Source organism: Thunnus thynnus, chromosome 4, assembly GCF_963924715.1.
Source record: "Thunnus thynnus chromosome 4, fThuThy2.1, whole genome shotgun sequence".
NCBI lineage: Eukaryota > Metazoa > Chordata > Actinopteri > Scombriformes > Scombridae > Thunnus > Thunnus thynnus.
The window spans coordinates 21,051,021-21,075,923 of NC_089520.1; the positions used below are offsets into that span (position 1 = coordinate 21,051,021).

General features: G+C 40.7%; 1 protein-coding gene and 1 non-coding gene across 2 annotated transcripts; both read left to right on the plus strand.

Annotated features, from left to right (window-relative positions):
• The first annotated feature begins 678 nt into the window (after positions 1 to 678).
• Positions 679 to 18,053, plus strand: LOC137181608 (G-protein coupled receptor 22). The gene is made up of 2 exons (XM_067587431.1): positions 679 to 855; positions 14,118 to 18,053. Exon 2 carries the CDS (start codon positions 14,238 to 14,240, stop codon positions 15,912 to 15,914), a length of 1,677 nt encoding a protein of 558 aa, XP_067443532.1. The 5' UTR covers positions 679 to 855; positions 14,118 to 14,237; the 3' UTR covers positions 15,915 to 18,053.
• A 2,573-nt stretch (positions 18,054 to 20,626) lies between these two features.
• trnaf-gaa (transfer RNA phenylalanine (anticodon GAA)) lies at positions 20,627 to 20,699 on the plus strand. The gene has a single exon. It is a non-coding gene; the product is annotated as a tRNA-Phe (tRNA).
• Positions 20,700 to 24,903: the final 4,204 nt, after the last annotated feature.

Here is a 24,903-nt window from a genome sequence, read left to right on the forward strand (position 1 = left end):
AAAGCATAGACAGAAGCCTCCAAAAGGCTCCTCCACAGTGGGTGGGGGACTGATTATCAAGTCTAGCCTGTATCGAGTCATCTTCCTCTGAGGGAGATCAGGTGAAGTGTGTGTAATATGTTTTGAGAGAGGCAGAGGGAGTGGGATGCAAGTAATTGGGAAATCTCGCTGAATTACTACAGAGGAGCGTTCACCCTTGAGGAATCTCAGGTCGTCCTTGTGAGAGGCTACCCATCTTACACACACACACACACACACACACACACACACACACACACACACACACGCACACACCCCTGCCCCCCCAACCCCTACTCCCGCATCCCTGTCTCCACCCCCTTCCAACAAAAAAAAAAAAAGGCTCTCCATCCTCCCCTCCATCCCTCCCCTCTCCGCTTGCAGATCACCGTATTGGTCGCTGGGATGGAGCGACTGCGCTCCAGCAAGCGTTTAGCGCATATGCGTTGGGCCGGTCCGTGTGTGGGATGCTGTGCAAGTCCGCTGCATAAAAGTGGACAGGTGTAGCGGAGACGTGTTGAGTGGTGGAATTAAAAGAAAAACGCCAAGACACTGTGGCATTACCTGTGAGCGTGCAACAGCCACTGCTGCGCTCTCTATCTGCAGCCGCGGAGAGCCCCCCCCCCCCCCCCAATACCCCCTACCACCACCCCACCAGCCACCCCTCCCGCTATAATATTCATGACAAAACGGAGGCAAATTATTCTGGTCACGTTTTTTGGCTGACAGCCGGCTGTCCTGGAGAGCGCTGGAGTGAATCGAGGTCCAGTGCTGGAGATAGCGCAGAGTACCGACACCTGCAGTAGGATGTAAAGGGAATTCCCACTCACCAAACTGGTAAGTTTAACACAGCACTTCTGCTAAGACTCATTCATTTAAAATTCAGGTCATTATCAGAATTGTAATCATGATTTTGATCATTTCTTTACTACCACAGTCTGTTTAAAATATGTACTTGTAAAGGCTTTCAAATACTGTGTCTGTCTCTAAAATGAAACAGATGGTTTGCTCTCTAGAAGGAGACTAGACTGTGTAAAACCATTTTGATTCCGGACTGGAGGCGACAATAACAAATCACCTCATTGTCAGACCAGCACTTAAGAGGGCCCTGAAAACAGCCCCCGGACTTGTCACCTGCTGATTTTTATCGCTTGTTTGCATTTTCGGATATGAAGTGACTGATCTGTGGGACAAACACGCTTCAGCAGCTCCTGACCAATTTGGTTTGCACGTCCTGTACAGAAAAAGACAAGCAGACAGCACTTGTAATACAGAGGAAAATAAAGTAAATATGGAGGTTGGTTTTAGTAGCATTCTACTGGCTATTTGTATAATTTAGTATTTGTTTCGATAGTAATTTTGATCCTCCAAGTCTTCCATTTTCCAGGGACCCATAGTGGTTGTTGATGTGCTTCAGTCACATGGACGCGCCACGCTTAACATGAAGGTGGCCCGTTTGATCATCTCTAAGAGGCTCAGTTCAGCAGGCATTTATTCTTTTAATCATATAAAATTCTTCCACACTGCACATGATTGCTTGGTCTTGAACTGCCATAACCACATGAGATAATGGTGTTTGATGAGGATTGTTTATCAGGGCTCTTTTGCATTCATTAGAAAAACAGTACAATCGAAATGCATCTTTTTTTTATAGATCTTGATAAGAAATTTGCATTTTCTCTGCCTGACTTTTGCTGTCAATTTGAATTCATTTGAATTTGAGATATGATTGGTGTCACAGTGCAGCACGACATTCATAAAACTCTCTATTTGACTTAAGTTAACCCCAGTTTAACTGTAGTAAAGGTTTACAAATACCACTGCATAACTTGCAGTGTAGCCCTGTCTTGCCATGTGTTTGAATGTGGAGCAGTGATAAAGATTGTTCTGAACACTGCTCTCTTGTTGGTGAGATGTGAAATTGGGCACATGTGTTGTTGGGTGATAGAAAAGTGGCCTTCTGTGACGGATTTGTCCCTGCTAACACTGGTGCAAAGCATCACATTGTCTAGTTCAGGTTAAAGTTTCGCTCATGCTCCCAATTAGTTTAATGTCAAAATCCTGCCTGTTTGCATTAGTTGATCAGTATGAAGGAAAAAGCTATTTGTTACCAAATTCTTCAGATATGGGGAAGCAGTTTTGTTTCCTGGCATGATGATTTGGCCATAAGTTACTTTTTAATCAAAGACTTTTTGTCAACATACCTTTAATATCACCTTGCTTGTTAACATTATTTTTGTTGTCTCTCGTATTTCTCATCATTTTCCTCTGCAACACTTATTCTGCTCTCTCACATTATGGATTCCCACTTGATATACTTTATGAATTTTCTATTTCGTTATATTCTCTTGTAATACGCAGTGCTATGCCACAATAATGTGTCAGCTTATTTTACTTTCAATTTGGCCTTAAATACTAATGCAGTGTTATTGCTTAGTAAGTGTGGTTATGTAATTTGTTAACAACTGTCAGACCGGCATACTGTAGACCTAATCTAGATAATGTATTATAGTTAGTTTTTATTTGCGGCTACAGTAAAACCTAAATTAAATGTTTAAGATTTAGCTTGAAATGAGGATAGTTGAACCTTTTTTTCGATCCCGTCCTTGCCAAGAAAAATGACACTATAGGTTATAATGTCAGTCACCAAAAATGACCTATAGTTATGTTTGAGTGACAGACACCAACTAGCAGTGCAGTGGAGATATCTATATAAGGTGATACATTTCCATATTCAGAGGTGGTGGCTCGAGTGGCTGATTCAATCCCAACTTGCAAAAAGTGGACTTTATGGACCTTGCTGCAGGAGACCGCTGTTTGCTCCTAACCCTAACCCTAACCATAACCCTAATCAATTGGTTTTTGTGCCTAAACCTAACCAGACTGTAACCACAGCATTGTCACATCATAAAACATCATTATTTTTTAACAGTGGTTTGACAAATTATGTTATCCTGCTGATTACTGCCAAAAGAGGTGTTGGATTAGAAAACATTCCCATGGGTGGTTCTGGAGCGCATGGTTAAACAACCTACAGTATGTGGTCGTTTAATTTGGAGGACTTGTTTTTTTCCATTTTTTCCCCATTTGGTTGCTGACTGTCTCCTGAATTTTACTTTCTTGGTGATTTTTAACTGACACTGCAGTTCATTAACCACACACTTAGGACTGTTCATCTCAAAATTGACTTTTTTAGTGAAACTGAACATAAAGATTAAAAACAGTTAATTAAAGCCCACCTGTCCTGTGATGTTTTCTACCTGTGTGTGTTGGTGCACACATGTGTATGTCTAACAGCTGTATTTCCACCTCTTTTCCACGTCGAATCCCTGATGTGAATCCCAACGGGAGAATTGTTTTAACATATTCCCATTTTCGATTCACTCTCGTGGTGGCAGCCTGTGTGTTTGCTTTGCATGTGGGTCATTGTGTGTTTGTGTCTGTGCATGTATTTATAGAGAAGCTTTGATGCTGCTGGTGGGAAAATATTCCACCACACGTGTCACTCTTCAGCTAGAAGCCGCAGCGTAGTTGAGGGAAGCTGTCATATTTTGTTTCAGCGCAATGAGCAAAGGAATACTGTACCTCTGATCTGACTAGCTGATTGAGTGGTCTTATTTACATTTCATATATGACAATGCTGAACAGTGTAGATGGTGAGAGTCTTGTCGGGCTGATTAAAAGACAACAACAGTGTGGTAAAAGCACACAAGATTTATGTAAGAGCAGCAAATTGTATGTATTTGGAGGGTGTGATGTTTTCATTCCAAACATTAATTTTCCACTGACAATTTAAATCCTCCAAGCTGTTATGTTAATACATTTTTTATTGTATCTTTAACTTGACTTGTAAACAGACGGCAACACTGTTTGCAAGCTTGGCAGATGTTCAATATATGCAAAAATCTCACTGCAGTAAGTAGAAACAGTCACATTCTCTGCTGTAAAAGCGTCCAACAACAGGCTTCAACAGCGGGTCTCAACTGTATTTAAGGAATTTAAACTGTGTCTATATTTGTGTATTCCTAAGTACAGTGCATACTTCCTTGCATAAAATCTTTAAAAAAATAAGAATCTGCCTTTGAGTGTAATAACAGAAAAGGATCAAAACGTAATAAACACTATAACTGCCTTGCACATAGATGTATTGATTAGTGAAGGCTGATAATGCTCATCCTTCTTGTCGACACGATCATATTCACTATGTTAAATTAAATGGATACTGCACTTAATCCCCTATAGCCAAATATAGTAAATAACAAAGTTCCTTGAAGCGTGTCAGTGCATGGAAACATGAGGGTGAAGCAGATCCCAGCTCGAGATAGGGGTCGTAGTGAAAAAGTAAGACATGTGAGGAGCAAATAGAGAGAAGAGATGGAACGATAAATCATTAGAGGAGCAGAGTGGAGTGACCGGGGTGAAATAGACTACCAAGAGGAGGGAGACAGAGAGAGAGGTATAAAACCACTTCATAGACTCAGTGGCCGCCCATCTGTAGCACAGGAATACAGCCGTTTTCTTGCTTCTGTCTTACAAAACATATTTAGGTATGTTTAGCTATATTTAGTTATAATTACATGTACTGCATATGTCCATGCTGTTGACACATCTGCTACACTAGATGGAAGCTGACAAGCACATTCTGTAAGGTGTAAGTGTAAATGAGGTTTGATTGACACTGCAAGTATTTAGTATGTGCCTCATTTGCTTTGCCCTCCTAATGGGTTTCTTATGAAACTCTCCATATGAGAAAAGAAGATGAATCCATGATTTTTTTTTTTTTTGGGAGATGTGTGTATGTGTTGGTCTTCCCCTCCCTCAGGTTAGACCTCTGTCTGTCATTACGGTGTGGTAGCACAGATGCCTGCAGTGGTGCTCTCCCCTCTTGGTCAACGTTGCCCTGTCTACAGGAGATAAATGGCATTAATTGAGCTCTAATTGCCTTCTGGAGTGAAATAGCTTAATCATTTTAACCTGGCACAGACAACATCAGTCTTTCTTTTTCTAGTACCTCATCTTTGTGCTTTCTCCTTTTGCTCTTATTCCATTGCCTTCAAAGCTGTTTTTTTGTTGTTTTGTCTTCTTTTGTTTTCTGACCTCTTCATCTGCTCTTCATCTCGCTAAAGACTCATTGTCCATGAACACTGAACCTGAGCCAGTTTTAGACAAAATATTTTGGTACATAAAGAGATCCCTCTCTGTGCAAGGACTGATCTACCAAAGCAAAGTTTGATTAAATTCCAGCTGAAGGTGAGCACTACAAGAGTGCAAAACTGTCCTGGTTAGGGATTTAAAATGTATGCTTGGTACAGTTTCAATGTAATGCTTTGTTAAAGGTAACCTGTGGAGTTTTTGACCACTATTAGCGCTGTGGAGCAATGTTTTAGGAGTGGGAACGCGATACACATTCCTGACAATGGTTTCACAGTCTTTCACTGATGTACAGATGGTGGTAACGTGCCAAGAAATGCAGGAATGCACCAGCAAAGGCAGAGAAGAAGACTGCTAGCAAGAGAATACAGATGTAAACAGTACATTTCAATATTTTAAAAAATGGTTTCGCAAATGTTTTATGTCAAAGAAAATGTACTCAGTGTGTTTATTAGGCCTCAAGGATACATAATATGTTTTGGTAAGAAACAGTCTAATCAATCAATCAAGTTTATTTGTCACATGTAATCATACAAGGTACAATCACAGTAAAATGTAATCCAGTTCTTTCAATTTGTGCAATAATGAGAGTTTAAATAAAAGAGGAATAGTAATAAATACATGTGTATGATTTGAGGGAGAGGGTTAGTCTTAGACAGTGACCTCATGACGGTAGAAGCTCTTCCTGAGCCTCTCAGTACTGGCCTGGTGTATCTGCTACCTTCTTCCTGACTGCAGCACGGATAAAAGGCCATTATCCGGGTGGTTGGAATCCTTAATGATTCTCCTAGCCTTATTTTTGCCGTGCCTGGTGTAAATATCCCTTAGGCAGGGTAGAGTACACCTATTGTATGTTCAGCCAAGCGAACCACTCTTTGCAGGGCTTTGCGGTACTGTTCGGTGCTGTTTCCATACCAGGCAGTGATGTTCCTCATCAGGACGCTCTCGATGGTGCAGGAGTAGAAATTCCTCAGTATTTGAGGGGATACCAAAATTTCCTCAAGCGAAACAGTCTCTGTCTTGCCTTTCTCACCACTAAGTCGGTATGCAGCCCCCAGGTCAGGCCCTTGGTGATGTGGACACCAAGGTACCTGAAGCTGGCACCACATGGCACCATTAAGAAGGAAATGTCATCTTTCCATATGGTGTATGGAACAAAATCAAAGCATCAACACAGTTTTCTTCATTGCATACATCATTGCATTTCATACCATGTTTAATTGAAAGTTTTGACATTCAGTTGGGTATATTTAATGGAGATAAGTGTGGGAATACTTTGATTTATTTTAATTAACACTATTTTCTTGCATTCAGCAGCTTTTGACTTGTGGTAGTGTGGAGACACTCTTGAAATGTAATTTACTTGGAAGAATCAAGCTGGAAAATCAAATCACTAATCCATGCAGTCAAACAAAAAATCAAGACCAAGTTTATTGGATTCCTTAACTGAAAGCAAACGCAGTTTGAGTTAATGTAACAGATTTAGAAAACAAATTCAATCAAAGTTTGTGTTAGTGTCTCCTGCTTGTGTGAGGTTTTCAGGGTGAGTGTGTGTGTGTGAATATGTTCAGTGCAGCAATGTGCACATGAGCACAGGTCAAAGCTTTTTCTGGCTGAAGACGAGCACTGCTTAGAGGCCAGTCATCACACATACAGGTTTAGCGCTTTGTCACCAGACAAAAAGTGACTAGAGTCCTCGCACTGTAACTTATCTCTGTATTCTCAACACTCCAACACAACACAGCTCAACAAAAGTCAGTTTAGCGCATTTAGTGTGACGAATGCATTTGTATAATCAATTAACTCCTGATGACAAGTGTTGTTGAAATGGAGAGATGGAGGGAGACATCACAGCTAATCACTTCAGAGCAAATAAGAAATGTAGGAGTAATTAGTGTAATAGACTAATATAATAGACATATAATGAACACTGTTATATCCCTGCATTTTATCGTGTTTTATTGTCTTACCATCATTATTACTAATCATTGCTATTCTTTTCGATGGGCCAGTGAACAGCCTTCCAAAGCACTGATTTACATCACGGTCTCCACTTGCTCTGATTCAGTTTTACTTGAATTCCTCTGGCTTTCACACTTGAATTTGATTTCTTCTTGTTTTAAAGAGCTGTGATTGCGTGGCAGCCTTGATTAGTGCTTATTGGGGGGTGGCGCATGTAATAGCAAAATTACAGGCTTGGGACGTTATAGCTGGATATAGGATATCGAGGAGTGCCTTTAATGAATGGTGGAGCCAAATGAAATCCATCGAACACGCTGTCAGGTGGTAATAATGCCTCACACCCTGTGGACCAGAGCTGTCTAGAGACCAAGGTCTTCTCTCTATAGAGAGCTGGTTATATAGATTACAGGCTGTGATAATTAACTGGCCTTCTGCAGCTTCCTTATTGATGTTCTGGTAGCAGCCTGTCAAGAATTGTGGGATATAAAGTGATTGGACGTGTGAGTCTTTATTTTACCTACAAGGTGTCTGATGTAGTGACAAAATAGCAAATGGCTACTTGCACTGTTACATTATGAGGCACTGCTTTAGGATTCAAAATCACAGAATGGTCTATCTGGCAGATCTGGGGGGATTGCACAAAGATGTTGTCGTGTAAAAGCAAAGAGGCATGTGTGTGCTGGTGTAAGATGGATGGTGAAGAGGGGAGGCAAGGAGGTGCAACTGGGACTATTCAAAAGAGAGATGGATAGAGGTAGTGAACAGGGAACAAACATTCCCCTCCAGCGAGCACACGACTCAGCATCCATCTGCACACCCGTAAGCCTCCCTCCCATCCATCACTCCCTCACTGCACCTACCTCCCATTTTCATCTTACCACCCGTTACCTCCATCCCTTTCTCCCTAACTTGTCTCAGGCATAAGTGCAGCTGGGATTCAGCAGTTTCTTAAGCACATAAGATGTCATTCACCTCTGATAGCAATCCATCTTCCGTTGTATCTGCAGAGAGTGTAAGGACAGGGAGCGTGTGCAGAGACGTGGGATGGCAGTGGGTGGCTGTGTGAGTGGGTGGCTGTTAGCGATACATTGTGGACTACACGGTGTGCCTGTGTGTCTTTGGCAAGCTCAACAGGAGTTATGTTAACCCATTTTACATTTTAAAGTGTTAAGTGTTGCTTGGCCTCACATAGCAGTTACGAGTTCATCTAACACCTGTAATAAACATGCAAGTGTTACATAAATTAGAAATGAATTGCGTGCATTTCTCCTGAAGCTGGTTAGGCTGTCCTGATCAGAGACACATTAAATAAGGTGGGATGTTGTTGCTCCCACTGAGTTGGTTGTGTTGTTGGCCTGTCCTGGCTGGTTTGCTGGGAGTCTGCCAGGGATGCTGCTGCCCAGCTGGTGGCTACTTGCTGTTAGCACTGCTGGATGAATTGAGTGGGAAAATTAAGCCTTTGATCAATTGTCTCACTGCGGACATTAGGAATACCTTAGACAGCCATGAGTCAGCATGCTGCATGCGCCATCATCCTGTTTGCTTTTTTCTTTTCTGTCTTTTTCTCCTTCTCTCCCCATTTTGCCTGTCTCTCTCCTTGGTTTCCCTTTCTTCCCTAAATGTCAGCTTTTGGTGTCAGCCCCATAGAATCAAAAAGCAAAGGCTTCTTTCTAGTCTCACCATTTTGTAGCGACATTTCACAGTTTTACAAGGAAAAATCCATAACAGAAGGAACAGATAGTAGCCTCAATAAACCCTACAATTCAACTATGGCTTCCATCTTTGTGCATCTGTAGTCAGTTACAACACCCTCATGTCTTTTTTAGTTATTTGAACAAACAGGCACTGCTTACCACCACAGCCTTTTTCTCTTTCCAGTCTCATTTTTGGAAAACATCTACTTGGGTTATTGTTGTCCTCATGTAAGCAGCACTGACAATCTCCATCTCCAGGCGCTGGATATTTTCCAATAGCTGAATATAAACTACAGCAGCAGGAATACAGATTAACAGCAAGAGCTCCTGCCAAAGGGACAAACTAACTTAAAGCAATTCTGTCGCTTACACAATCAAATCTAGTGAGGTATGCCTTACTGGACAAGACTTTCAGCATTGTGCATACAGTAAATGTCACTCTGAAGTTCTTCTGCCTCCTATTCAAGTTATTATACTTGAGTTGTCTAATTTACAGCACTAGACAACAGACAACAACAAGCCAGAGACACATTAGTCTATACTAACACTAACTACTCCTAACAAATTACTTCACAGTTGATTAGGAACAGACAGACATTGAGCAGATGTTGTCACACCACCAGAAATATACAAACTGGGCATATAAAGTTTTATAGAGGGCGCAGGTTATATTTAAATAATTAGCAAACTGAAGTCTCACATCTGTCAACCACAGTGTCACATCTACATTGCCGCAGACTGAGGTGACAATGGGAGGTTGTCCTCAGGCTCGGTGCTGGATCAGCACTTTCAACAGCAGCAGGGTGAGATCCAGGCATGCAGCAGCGCGATGGACAGCAGTCATGACACAGACAGCCAGATTTAATTAACCGTTTCTGCCTCATTGCAGACCTGGAAACGTGTGTGTTGTGTGGCAGACAGGTGCACTGACCTGGAAGTTTTCCCTGTCATCTGAGGTATCATTCTGTGTAATCAGTGAAGGGTGTATGTATCTATCACAAAAATGATGGAAGGGGATATGATAAGTGCGGTTGATTGCACACTCTGGTATATTTGCCAGATTTCTGAGGATCAATTTTGCACAGGCGAAATAATAAAGGAAGCTTAATGAAAACCAAGAACAGCTGCCTCGGAGAATAAAAAAGAGAACAGTAATAAAAAATAAATACAATGTCTGACCAAATATTGGGGACAGAGTTGCAGGTGTGTTTAATTAACTTGAACTTGAATTTGGTCTTGACATCCACTGAGTAGCTGCTGCACTTTGTTGATTGCACTCCGATAAGGTTTTGCAACTTTTAAATGCATTTCGCTGCAGTTGCCTTGGAAGCTTAGGGAAATATCAGCTGTATCAGTACCATCTACATCTTTTATTGTAAGAAGTTGTTTCTTTTTGCATCTTTCATTCCTCCTCTTCTTCATTTCCTTAGAAGACAAGTGCATGCTCATACCATCTAAGGACGACACTGTTAGTTTTGCCCTAAAGTATATACTGTTGGACCCTCTCCATCTGGCACAACCTCTCAGTGTACTAATTTTATGTGTTATTTCACCCAAGACACATGCCAAGAAACTGAAATGCCTTACCTGCCTAGGCTGAAAGCATGCCCACTGTTTGCCTTTGTGTGTTTTGTTGAAGCAATTAAGCCTTTGGCAGGAAACGAGTTGTCAGGAGTAAATGCTAAATACATGGATTGCTTGTGTGTACGAGTGTGTGTGTGTGAGGTGCATGAAAGATTGCAATGGAACAGAAAAAGCTAGAAAAACAATAGAGAAACTGCTTTCACACTAAAAACAGGATCTGCTGTAGCATTTGCCCTCTGATATTGTGAAAAGGGGTTGACAACCTGTCATCTACAACCGGACACCTATAATAACCCTGACAGCAGGGTCCAGGAAGTTGTGCACTGTTTGTTGTTGTTTTGGAACAAAGCACAGACTCTATGGGTTCTAAGAAGCCAGATTTAATGAAAACATATGCAAAGCCAAAGCAAAGTCTCTAGATGACAGTTACTCATTTGGTTTTCTACTGAACCAACCAACTTTATTATTTAGCTCTCTATACATGATTATTATTATTATAGACATGATAAATTATGCTTTTGATTGGTGACTGAGGAGAGGGCACATAGGTTTACTAAAACCAATTTAAGACTCTGTGTGACTAAAATGAAGTCATGCCCTACAAATGATGATCATTCAACAGAATAATAAGTGATGCTTAAAAAAAAATCAAGCATCAGATTTGTTTGTCCTTAGAAGTAACGACCAAAGCGAAGCCTGTATCAAGCTGGTAAAACTTTACAGATGTTATTGTCTTTTTGTTTGGGTCATGTCTTAATATAACATGTTTTCTAGTACATGCCCTAATCTCCTTCTGCCCCAACTCCTCTGTCTGACTTGTCAATCACATCAATCACAGAGCGGATATTATTTGTGGTGCCACAGTTTCACCTTGTTTCCAGCTATTTTCTGTCAAGCTATTTTCTACTTAAAAGTGTAACAATGTGCTCACATATAGACACACACAAACACATGCTGATTGGTTGCAACAGGGACGCAACAGCACAATGTGTTTATAATTCCTACTGAAAGACAAAAAACACTGATGATTAGAAAATCTGCCCGAAGTTCGGCATCCTGTCTACACATTTTAATTTTCTTCCTCCCTCTCTTGCCGTAAAAATACAGACTATTGTGGCTTTTCCTGCCCGCAGGTCACAGCTGCTCACAGATGTTTTCCAGTCTTTTATCTGTGGCCCTTTGCATCTCTTACTAGTTCATCACACAGTACTATCTGTTATCACAGAACTGATTGTGGCTCATTGTTTCACTTAGTCATAGAATAGTGCCAATTACTCTTGTTGAAAGCTATTCAGCTTGCTCATTTCACCAGTACACTATTATCCCTTGTACTAATTTGCAGGACTGTTAAGACAAACAGATGATGGCCTGATGTTTGATGAGACTGATCAAATCAGTGATTGCAGAATGCAATGGATATGGATAATTTTACTCTTATAAAGAAGAGCAGGGACTTAACATGTGTGTTATGTTATCCCACTCAATTTTCAGCAAATCTTGGTGAGCTTACATTTACAAAGTTATTGAGTTCTAATTAAACGCTATCGGAGAGTTCAGTTTTCATCCCTGGCATTAATTTACTGTAGTGCTTCAAACAACCCTCTCATGAGCTTTTAGACACTGGTTGGTCAATGGAGTATTGACATGTATGTTGCCTCTGTGATTGGTGTAAGTGATTGACTGTCAAACATAAAATGTGCCTTTGTTTGCTCCATGATCCTCTATGGCATCGTGTAGTCATCACTATTGAATAAAGACTGTAAACATGATTGATTCTGATGACATTATAAGGTCACAGCTCACACAATATTCTCGGGTAAGAGGCTCAGTGTTGATAGTCTCAAACACATGGTGGATCTAGATTTTTACTCCTGGGAACATGTCTGTGAAACAAGATGATGTCATAATGTTGCAACCCAAAGACCACATTTTCATTCATTTTCAGTCACTTTTATACTGCTTTTAGGATGGCAAAATACTTAAAAAAAAACATGTATTGAACATTTTAAAAACCCTATCTTTGTTCAGTAATATCAGGTGGCTTACGGTATTGTGATATTTTGTCAAAGTAAATGCAACACTATTTCTTTGTTGGTGTTAAAAGTAAGAAATAAAAGAAATTCGCTCAGAACTATTTTATGCAGCACTCGAAATGAGACCACAGTTACTTGTGAAAGGATGAGACAGGGAGTGTGTCTGTGAGCTCCCTTGCCTCGGGCCTGTTAAATTGGCAGATCGATGATGCTTTAAATCAATGTTCCAGCAACTCCACAAACCCCATGGAACCCATTAGTGGATTAAGATAGACCACTGTTCCACACTGAGTCCTGTTCTGCCTGCAGGTCCTTTCCACATGACAAATGGGAGGAAAAACTGTGAAATAAAACAAAGAGAAAAGGGCAAATGAGAGGGTGAGAACAGAAAGTATGTCAGAGGAAAGGTTGATAGAGAGGTCTCGGGTCAACACTGCCTGTAAAGACACACCTGTAGCTCTTCATTCAGAGACACATGGAATAGTAATCTTTCTTCCTGTATATGAAGATGGGGTCTATCTAATAAACCAACACTTCATATGATTCCTTCCCGAGCACAGGAGAGCATCCAGTGAGCATGAATAGCATGCCGTACATGCAAAGTACTCTGTCTCAGCCAGTAAACTGAAGATGCAACAGAGTAGGAAGGGATGTGAGGGATGTAGAAAAGAGGGGGTGTGGAGAGAGGATGCCAGGGGAGCTAGTCTTTCTCTGATAGCGTTGTTTATGTGCCACTGTCCGTGGATCATTGATCCATTCGTCTTCATTGCATCTCCCTGTGAGAACTATTAACTGCTGCCACCCTCAGTTGGTTGCCTGTTATGTTGACAAGCACTGCACAATCTCTCTACCAGCCCACCAATGTCTCTGCCACCTCTCCTATTGGAGGTAGAAGCTGACAGTTTTATACTGCTTGTAGAATAATCAAGACCAAGGATTTAACAGGGGAATTTTTATATTTGCATTTACTGGGTTTTGTACAGGCATTAATTGTCTTCACAAGGTGGGTTGCCGATCATGAAGGAAGAGGTACAGGTGGATCTAAGTACTATAAACAACATGCATTATGTCACTACCATCTCAATAGTGCTGGCGTGCTGGTTGGTTCTTTATGTTTCCTTGTGCTATATCCTACAAGCTTTGTTTCTGACCCATATAATGTATGTTGCATAAGAATGAATCATGAGAAACATGGTTATGTCTTTGTAACAGAATTCAGCACAGTATATAAACTATAAGCATAATCAGGAAATAAATTCCCCAGTGGTTTGATAAAATCTGCAGACTGCTCAGATCCTCTGCTAAGTCTCTACTTAATGCACTCATACTTGCAAATATGCCGAAAATTCCCCTCTGCACTGTTAGCATTGTCTATGCAACGCATGTTGTTGTCAAACAGCCTGAGCCCAGTGAGACATCATGGGTCATCAGCAGCAGCTTGAACTGCACCCCATGGCTCCAGTCGACTGCCAAGATCACTTTTCACTTCGCTGTCAACTCATAGCTTCTCTTCACTTGTGAAATCTGACAAGTTTGACTTGTACTTGTTGTGCAGTGTTATTTTTGAGTAAATATGAAACAAGATGACTGCTAAACTCCTTGATCTTTCTCTGTCTTCTGTCTGTCTTTCTCTTCCTCTTCTCCTTTCTATTTTTCTCCTCTATTTTTTTCATAGAAAACCGATCTGGCCATCATCTTCGTTGGTGTCTTGTTTGAGCCAGAGGAAAAGAAGAGACAGAGCATGGTCTCGCGTGGCGGCCTCTGTTGCTATGTGTGAAGGAGTGCTGTGGCGTCCATGGAGACCGAAGGCTATCGTGACCTCCTTGAGACCAGCGATGGTCAGGGGGTAGGCCTGCTGGATGGAGGGGGTGGGGAGGGGGTGGAGGAGGGCTGGAGCACCCCCTACCCTCTGGGCTACCAGGTGTCTTTGACCACTGTGCTGATGCTGGAGCTGGTGTTGGGCTTCAGCAGCAACCTGACCGTACTTGTGCTCTACTGTGCTCAGTCCAACCTTGTGGATTCAGTCAGCAACCTGGTCACAGTCAACCTCCATGTCCTGGACATACTGGTCTGTGTGCTGTGTCTGCCGCTGACTGTGGCTGTGATCCTACTACCAGCTAATGGAAGTGGAGTTGGCAGTCTTGCCACGCTGTGTCTCTTTCACGAGGCCTGTGTCACATTCACTAGCGTCGCCACAGCAGTTAATGTGCTGGTGATCAGTTTGGACCGATACGACATCTCAGTGCGTCCAGCCAGTCGTCTGCTGACCCCCAGGCGTGCTGCGCTGCTCCTGGCAGCGGTGTGGGCTGTGTCTCTGGCTGTCTTCTTCCTGCCCTTCCTTGAGGGGGACTTCTTCTCTTTGAGGGCTGAGGATGGTGAGGATGAGGAGCCAGAGGCGCAGAACAATGACTCTGAACTCACCACTGGAGTGACACCCATTTTTTCCTCCCTTTCTCCTTCCTCTGTACCCTCCACTCAGCCCTCCTCCCCTTCACACATCCTGCCTCCAGTGTGGCAGAACAGGACACTGCTGTGCATCGGGGGGCAGGGGTATTACACAGGCCTGGCTATGTATTACCACCTGTTACTCCAAGTGCCCTGCTTCTTCATCGCTGTAGCTGTCATGTTGTTCACATACTCCAGAATCCTACAGGCCCTCAACATTCGCATTGGTTCCCACATGATGAGGGGTGCGCGTGCAAAGGACTCCACCTGCAGGATACGTTGCAGGAGGCAGAGGAGGAAGGACCTCACCTTGTCCACAGAGGTAGTGTCCTCCAACCAGAACCAGAACCTCACCCATCCTCCCCTTATACCCTCTCCCACACCAACACCAACATCCCCACCACCACTCTCCTCCATGCCCCAGGGGATGTCTGACAGTGGAGCAACTGTCACTACTGTCAGTACTGCTGCCACCACCCCCATCGCCACCACACCGGCAACTCCTGCTTCTCCAACCCCGGCTTCAGCCTCAACCCAGACCCATGCCACTTCACCATTGCCTGCCTCCTCCATGGGTGTCCAGGCTTCGGTTTCTGCTATCATCGCTTTGAGGCGGGCTGTGCGTAGACACAGGGACCGTCGGGAGCGTCAACGTCGTGTTCTTAAAATGTCCCTAATCATTATATCCACCTTTATGGGCTGCTGGGCCCCTCTGTCTGCAGTCAATGTTCTCATCCTGTGTCTGGGTCCCAGCGACAGCCTGGTACGGATCCGCCTTTGCTTCTTGGCAATGGCTTATGGAACCACCATCTTTCATCCTCTGCTCTATGCTTTCACAAGGCAGAAGCTGCGCCGTGCCCTCAAAACACGTGTCAAGAAAAGGGTAGTGTCCCTTCTGCAGGTAGACCCAGCTCCCAGTGGGGGAACAGTTATTCATAACTCCTGGGTGGAGGGGGGAGGCCACAGGAAGAATCGCAAGCCACGGATGGAGGCCAGTGATGGCACTGATGCCTTACAGAGGCAGTGAGGGAATGAGGCTGGTCTTCAGCATGTTTGCATGTGTGAGTGTGTGTGTTTGTGTGTGTGTGTGAATTTGAAGAATCATGTGTATCTTACCAATTTGCTAGAGATGGATTGTGTGTATATCCTTGCATAGGTGTGAGAAAAATGATAACCACTTAGTTTACAAAGGTCAGGACAAATCCCATGACCTCTGGTTCCATGCAGATGTGGAGACAGGTGAGTCCTGAGCTCTAATTAGAGCAGCTCTCTGCTCTCTTTACACAGGCCCTCATTAGTCCACTCCTTGACTGACAAGGTGACCGCAGTGTCTCCATAGCAACACTGACCAAGCATTATAACAACACTATACCGATGGCTACTAAAGATACTAGTGTGCACTCAACATTTAGGGTAAGGGTTAGATAACAGTAAACGCATACATTAATGCTCCTGCGTGCACTTTTAACTTGCATGTGCATGTACATATGCACAGATAGACACACACACACACACACACACACACACATAATGCACACTGATCTGCATTTAGTCATTACCTGTGAAAGCACACTGATATCTACCTGCACAGATATTCTCAGTGAGAAAATTAATAATTGAAGTCTATATTTCTTTTTCTTTCCCTATTTTTTCATGCCTTAATTGAGTTATTAATGTATTCTCATGGTGCTGAATGTCCTGCTGTATGTTTACAAAAAATGTATACAAGTGAAAGGATTTGCACATGGTGTAGCAAAATTAATCGCAGGTAAATGCAAGCATTCAGATTCAAAGTTTACAGGCTCAAGTGAAACTACCAGGAAACTGCAAAAAAAAAAAAAAACTGATACAGATTTCATTTCAAACAAGCACCATATTTTATAAGAATGTGTGCAAAGTTAAGCTAAAAGGCATGACTTTCTTTTGGAAAAAATAAACTTTAAGAGTGACGTGGATTACGTGGGCGAGGATGTGTGATTGTGTTCGTATGTTTGCATGTATGCACGTGTGTTTGTGAGCGTGTGTGTGTGTGCAACAAATGCGTGGTTGTATGAATGAACAAATGTGTGTGTGTGTCCATGATTATGTGCAATAAATCATGAGCAAAGCAATGACCCCTAGGATGTGAACAAAGAGAATGTGAACACAGAATTGTCGGTTTTCTATTAGTGGTTTAGATTACAGAGGGAAGAGAGACGAAAGGGGACTTAATCTTCTGATTAACAGCAGGAGGCTGCTGGGCAAAACATAAAAGCAAATTATATGGAGCAGTTGTAACTATATGTATATGACAGGCCACTGTAATACTACTGAAATTGTATCACTTCAGTTTTATAGTGGTAATCAAAGGGCAATATTTTGTTAAAACTCCATTGAAACTGTCTCTGTAATCACTGCAGGTAAACTAGCATCCTAAACCAGAGAAATGCTGATGTGGAAAAACAAACAAACGCTGACATGGGACACCATCTCACGTTCGTTGTTTGTTGCTCTGGAGGACAGAGTCACTGCTTTTGGACAGCACTTTGAATGACTGCGGAGGCAAACAGGCCTCTGTCAGCTTCTGAACTGAGTCTGGACATATTACACTATATCTGTGTCTCTCTTTCTCCTCAGGGCTTCATGTCTCATTTCAAAATGTGCTGGACATTGAACAATAAACCAGCCCTCAATCAGCTGTTGTATTATGGGTGTTAAAGTAGGTAAAGATTTATGTCAATAAGTAGATAGAGTACTTTGTATGGGCTCAAGTCTGGGAGAGCTCCTTGGGCTTTGGGCTATCTCCCCCTTAATCCTCAACCCTTTTACACTATTTCTGAGTCAGACAGAAGACAATAATTCTTGTGTATTCGTGTACATTTTTCAGGGATGTAAATATTGAAGTGTCTGTTTTGAGTTTTAGTCAAAAAAAAAACTTTTTGGGGGGGGGTCACAATCATCTGCCGGACAGAAAAACAGCCATTGTGATAAATTCTGAATGATTTGGAAAGTTTCTGTAAAGAGATGATACATGTAATTGTATTTGTGTTAATACTGTATGTGTGTACACTGTACTGTACATTTATGACCATGTGTATAGAGAAATATTAGTATTGTATAAGATTTATATTACGTGTTATTGTATAGAACAGAACAGAATCTGTATTAAAAGGTGATCTATCTAAGACTTGATCTATCTCAGTTCACTGTGTCAGTTTATACATTGGTTGTTGTCAATTTTCAAATATTGACTTTTACTTATCAGCAGGGACATATTTAATTGTACAAGAGAAGCTATTATACTGTGTTTATATTTCTGTCTAGATCAATGTTCTTTGCTATAATAATAAAAAATGGAAATATGAAAAAGAAAAAAAGGGTTTTTAAAAAAGCAATACAGAAGAGGAAATTATAAAGATTTAGGAGAAACACCATATTCTTCTTAAATTTAAAAATCAAAGGACTTTTACAACATGTAATAATTATGGACCAAATAGAGAGGTCAACCAACTATATGTACAGTATATAGTGATGTTTCTGAAATAATTAAATTATTTATGAAATCACAAGGAATGATATGTGAATGGATGAATGAAATATATATATATATATACATATATATATATATTTATAATTTTATTATGAGGAACCGCCTTTTACTGGGCTTCCATCACAAACATAGCTGTATTCCTACAGGGAACTACTGGGATTCATCCTGCTTGAGGTGACTTGGGAATACCTCCATTCCTCTTCCTCTGGACGTTACTGTCTGTCGCTCTTTTTCCTGTCTGTCTCCCCCTTTCTACATCTCCTGTTTCCACTCCCCACTCATCTGATCCCTAAATTTAGAAACTCCATCTCAGATACTTGCAGTATTTAGTGCTGACTGTAGTGAACCCTCGTTATGCCTCACTGTGATGTGACAACTGTGCTAATCACCAGTCCTAATGAAGATAAAACTTGTTAGTCAGGTAAGCATCTGTCGAGGCTGCTCAATCTCTTCATGTTGACACTTCATTGTCTACTTTACCAGAGCAAATCTGTCTGTGTGCGTGCGTGTGTGTGTGTTTGTCTCAGAACTGATTTGTTCAGCGAATCAACAATGTATTCTTCCATCCTGCTTGATAATCTAATCAGTCCCCTCCTCTTTCACACCCCCGTTTCCTCCCTTGGTTCCCCTTCTCTTTATTCCACCAGTCTGCATCTCTCTCTCATCTCTTATCCACACTCAGGCCTTTCAGAACAAAGCGAGGAACAGCTGCAGTGTCTGTGAAGGAAGGAAAGTCACCTTGGGGGATGACAGAGGAACAAAAACATGCAAGAGATGGAGAGAGACAGAGTATGAGAGGCAGTATAGAGGGGAGATTAGAGGGGAAAGAGAGGAGGGAAGGGAGGCATAGAAGCTGGCATTGGAATATCATATGACTAATAAAGGGATAGCACTGCATCACTGCAGAACCGTTAGACAAAACAAACACCAAAAGCAGATAAGATTAGCTAGCCACACTGTCTTCTACCACTGTTGACCCATTAGACTCTTACAATATTGCTCCTGTCGATCCTACAATGCCTTCACATTTGGGTGTCATCCAAAAGACACCCAAACACATAAGTCACAGAATAGCCAACAAGTAAGTATTTTAAGTGCCTCCTCCCTGCTCTTTCGTGATTTATGGCAAAGCATTCACCCATTACTGACTTTGACAAATGTTTTGGCCATTGTCTGAGCTCTGTAATGGATGGGAGTAAAGCACAATAGACTGGCAATGCTTTGACAGGACTTACTGTCCCAACTGGCCCTGGTCTGACACCCTCTGATCTGACCAATATTTAATCCATTTTAATGTAATTTGATCACTGAGACATTTTTATCAGTATCGCTCTGATGTGTTCAAGGAGCACTGGAGACTTCAGAAGTGATTGACACAGATTTTTCAATAACAGAAAAGTAATTTGATATACATGTATACAGTAAGTATGTCATACACTGCATATGCTACCATATTGATATTCTAAAATATACTGCACTTAAGATCATTAAACCTATGATGAATCCTCTCCATATCTGTTACAATTTAGATTAGAAGTAATGTTATAAAATAGGTTTACTTTTTACATAAAGTAAATGTATTGATTTTTTTGACAATGGGAAGCAATAAAAGTGTCTTGATTTCATATGAATTCAACCTCATTCCATCTAAACATTTTTAACATGCAAATCTCCTTCAGGTAAGTAAGTTAGTACTGATTGGGGCAGAGGCTTTTTGATTTATAGTGCATCTATGGCAAGGTGGAGTCAGGAAACTACACTTAAAGAAAAGGAAAATCTCTGAAGGATTGTGCCATTAATTATTTTCACAGTGTGAACCAGAATTTTATGGCTGCCGGTGGCGCCATCTTGTGTTCAAACGTTAGAACAACACTATCTAAGCTCAACACGGCTAAATGTCGGAGTTTGTGTTTCTCTGTTGATCTTTTGTACCGGCTTTGCTGTCTTTAGCTCCCGAGAACAACATATTTTTATAATTCGTATCGCTTTTTCTTCGTAAATCGGGCTCCTGTTGGCTTAGAAACGTTTTCCAGCCTCCCCGTCGTGTTGAAGAGTAGCTGAAGCGTTCACACAGGTGAGCTACGTTTATATAGCCGTCCTGAGGAAACACAAAGCACATCCCCGGTTACACAAATAACACAGACAATTATGCTAATTATCCGTAGAAGTTTTTATATATAATTGTAGGGGATATATTATTATACAGACGCGCCGAAATAGCTCAGTTGGGAGAGCGTTAGACTGAAGATCTAAAGGTCCCTGGTTCGATCCCGGGTTTCGGCAGCGAATGTGAAACCTTTTTGCCTGTTCTTCGAGGTCACGTGAGAACACGGTAAGTATTCATTGTGCTTGTGAAAACCATGTTGGTACGCAGCCAAAAACTGGACAATGCAGATATGTACTCCAGCCCAATTTTAAAGTACAAAGTTAACTTTCATTCTGCAAATAGTAGCATAAGTTGCTCATTGGCATCAAAATGGACGGGATGTTAACCTCACGTTGAGCGTAGTGTTATTATAGTTTTGTATTTTTCATCAGTTTTTATTTTCATTTCGTTTTTAATTTTTGTTTTCAGTTCAGTTTCGTTTCAGTTAGTTTCCAGAGTGTGTTTGCTCGTTTCAGTTTGGCTTTTATTAGTTTCGGTTTTAGTTTTAGTTTAGTTTTTATTAGTTTTAGTTTAGTTTTTATTACTTTCAGTATTCGTTTTAGTTTAGTTTTTATTACTTTCAGTATTAGTTTTAGGGTTTTTTCATTATAATATGGGGGTATTTGTCAGGGGCAAGATTTAAGAAGTTCAGAATAGGTATTAAAATACAAACATAACACTTTGTGAGAGCAATAGACTCAGTCATGTAGACATCTCAGTCTAAATAAAAGTACAGTATGCACTAATGCATCTACATGCTTGATGTTTTGACAAATTGGACCAAATTGACAAAGACTAAAACTAGACTAAAACAAGACATTTTCTGTATATTTTTATTTTATTTTAGATAGTTTTGTAAGTACACAGTTAGTTATATTTTTATTTTTTCTAAAGTCTAGTTTTTATTTCTATAACAGTTCAAATGTATATTCACACCTAGTTTTAGTTTTTAGATTAGTTTTAGTTAACTATAATAACCTTGGTTGAACATCAAAGTTTAACATACAGAAGTGACTTTCAGAGTGTTAAATTATTGATGCATCATAAGTAGCATTTAATATAACTGCACCAGGCACTGGTGACATTTTAATCTACACTTACCAGAAATATTAAAAACCTTGCAGTGCAATGCAGTTTTTATTGTGTTGCACAAGACTACAGTATATTCAAAGGTACAAGTGTCACAAAGGAGTTTTTAATTGTGGTTACATGAGTTTTTCAATTGCATTACATTGTAGGGGTGTATAGTATGTAGCAGTTCATCATATTTACAAGCGCGTACGTTTTCCATGTGAAATCTTAAAGTATGTATAGTACAAAATAAAGTACAAGTACCTCATGTATGCACTTAAATACTCTAATGTGTTACTTTCTTCCTCTGTCAAATGTTTGCGTTTAGCAGTTTTATATTTCTCATGCTCAGTGAATAACAGTTCACCTGATACAACAATTAGAGAACATTTACATTATGCATACAAGCATGTAGCCTATGTAATGTAATGTAAATCAGCTATATGTAGTGCTTACAACCAAAAGGAAACCAGTTCATGTGAAATTTCACCAGGTGGCGGTCTTGTCTAATAAATCATTGAGCCTCATCAAATATTAAAAACAACTCAGCCTGCAGTCTACCTCAAGGCAATTAACTGTGTTAGTATAGAAAGTTCAAATAGACGTTGAGCATTAAACCAAAACTGTAGGTGTTTCTTTAAAATAAATATTGTATTTTATTAGACTCTGACATAATCAACACTGTATGTTCAACAAACAAGCACACCCACTGAATGTGAAAATTTGAGTGTGTTAATGTTAAGTGTACACTGACTTTTTTTTTTATCATTCCAGGATAGACATGTATACAAAATACACATGTTTACATGTACAAGAACAAAACATCTCTGTTATAGAGATAGTAGAGCACAGGGATAGAAACTCAAGGCTGAATGCTCTAAAGAAACATAGTTTCAGAGGTAATTCCTGAGTTTAGCTCCTGCTGTTACTCAAAAAAAGATGGCAGGGTTTAGCTCGCATGAAATAAAACAGCATATTAAACACCACATGCTTCATATTCAAGAGAGGACTGTAAATATCAACGTATCTGCTACATACAGTATAATGGTTCATTTTGCACTTTTAAACAACATGGCAATTCAAAGAGCTTTATGTAAGACATAAAAATGTATTAAGACAGTATATGAAAAAATGAAAGAAAAAATACAACATTTTTATTTCCCAGACTTGTCTACTTGTTCCCATTCAGCCTGAGCAAGAGGTGTCACAGCAGGTGGGACAGCGTTCCTAAAACAATGGAGTTCCTCATTCAGTTATTTACATCAGTGTACTGGGAGAATGGGGAGGTGTTATCACAGAGGTGTCCGGCAAAAACATGAAGGGTAGTGCAACAAAACAGTTGTTCCTGGCTAATTTGCTTCAGCACAATGCAACATCATCCAGGAAATGTTGTAGGATAAATACTCGGTAGTGTAGGGAAAGAACTGTTTTAGCCAATTAAACTGGCACACATGCACACCCCAGTATACTACTGTGAGGAAGTTTTGGCGTTTTGGTTCATATTGCATCTTCTACCGTGCAGTGACTTTCCCACACCAACACATTGCCCTTAGGGCCGTTGTCTCATCATGCTATTGTTGGTTTAAAGGCCCAACATCCCAACAGTTTTATGCTAATCAGTGAGTCACATGACTGCCGTGTGACCTCAGTGTCTCCTGTTTGACGTCATGGAGTGAATTAACTGGCAGAGGTTACAGTAAATCCTGGGAACTCACCACTACCCACTACTACTTAGGAAGCCTTCTGGATAGTTGGCAACACATTTTTTGAATCTTCAAATATAAGCCTGCTAGACTTATTGTTTATTGTTTGGACAGTTTCTAGTTCTCGCTTTTTCAAAATGGGTTCATATTAAAAGTTGCAGTCCTCTCTGTATGATGGCTGAAGCATTCCAAAATGGCTACACAATAACAGAGACCAAATGTGCCATTATATCCCATCAATTCACACATATTTCAGAATCTGCCTTCCTCGTCAGGCACAACCTTACACTCCTCCTACACCCAATACCTCTCTCTCTCTCTCTGTTTACTTCCTTACTCTCTCGAGTAGCTCTCACTCAGTACTTCCTTACTGTACATGAACTTTGATTTTGCATTATATGATGAAATCATATACATCATAAAATAAAGGAATTTCACGTTCCCTCTTGCAAACTCATAAAAGAAACAACGAATGAACGTCGACCCCTTGCAACACATTTTTAATCACAAACTAAACATTCGTGTTAGTGGAAACGCTCTCTCTGGACCTCCTCGCTCCCTTACTACTTTCTCTTTATCTACCACACAAAGTAACGTTTATCTGTTTCTATCTCTTGTTTCGGTATTTAACTACTTCCTAAACCTGTTTCTTTGCCTGCGACCATCCACCAGTGGAGACACCACTCCTTAGTTTATTTATACATACCTTTCCTAGAGGAGGCTGAACCCAGTGCACTCTGAACACGACACGTGAGGTGTTTATTTTGTGTGTGTGTGTGTGTGTGTGTGTGTGTGTGTGTGTGTGTGTGTGTGTGTGTGTGCGTGTGCGTGTGCGTGTGTGTTTGCAAAGCAGATACATTGAGAGGGTGTGTGACGGAACGTGTCTTCGATTTGGAAAAAAATTGTTTACATCTATTCTTTTATATTGAACACAATTTACAAGTTTTTTTTCTCAAAACATTCACTCGAACAAACCTCCAAGACATAATAGGGTTTTTTTTTGTGTCTGTGTATGTTTTTTGTTTTCAAAAAACTCAACTAATTTATAACCTGACAGAAAGATGTGAAAGGACAATGTTGAGTTCTTTTTTTAATGACTGTTGATTAGTATATTGTGCTCAGTGTTAATAATTTGCTGCAATGCAGACGCTCAGCAGAAAAGCAGGGACCATGACATACAGTAAATGACAGAGAAAAATGATTATCTGTAAAACATTTTTCGCTATTAGTCAACGTATAACTGCAGCGTTATTATGTAACAGGCTGTGGCCATGTGGTGCGAGGCAGCAGTTGCGAAAGTCTGGCAGCTATCCCAAACCATGATGTTGAATGTATGAAATGCATAGCTTATACTTTGTGGTACCAGAGTTGTGTATGTGAGAGAGTTCAGTTAGACTCTTTCTGGCAACATCTTGTATAAAGTCACCTATAATTATTTCACTGTTGCATTGACAACTGAGGATAAGTTCTGCATCACCTGGATCACAGTTATAATACAAATCCTTTGTGAGTTAATGACACAGTGGTGGGACAGATGATTCAGATACAACTCACATGTTTCACATCA

Excerpts from the sequence above, each read along its gene's own strand:
- LOC137181608 (XM_067587431.1), top strand. The coding sequence starts at position 14,238 with ATGGAGACCGAAGGCTATCGTGACCTCCTTGAGACCAGCGATGGTCAG.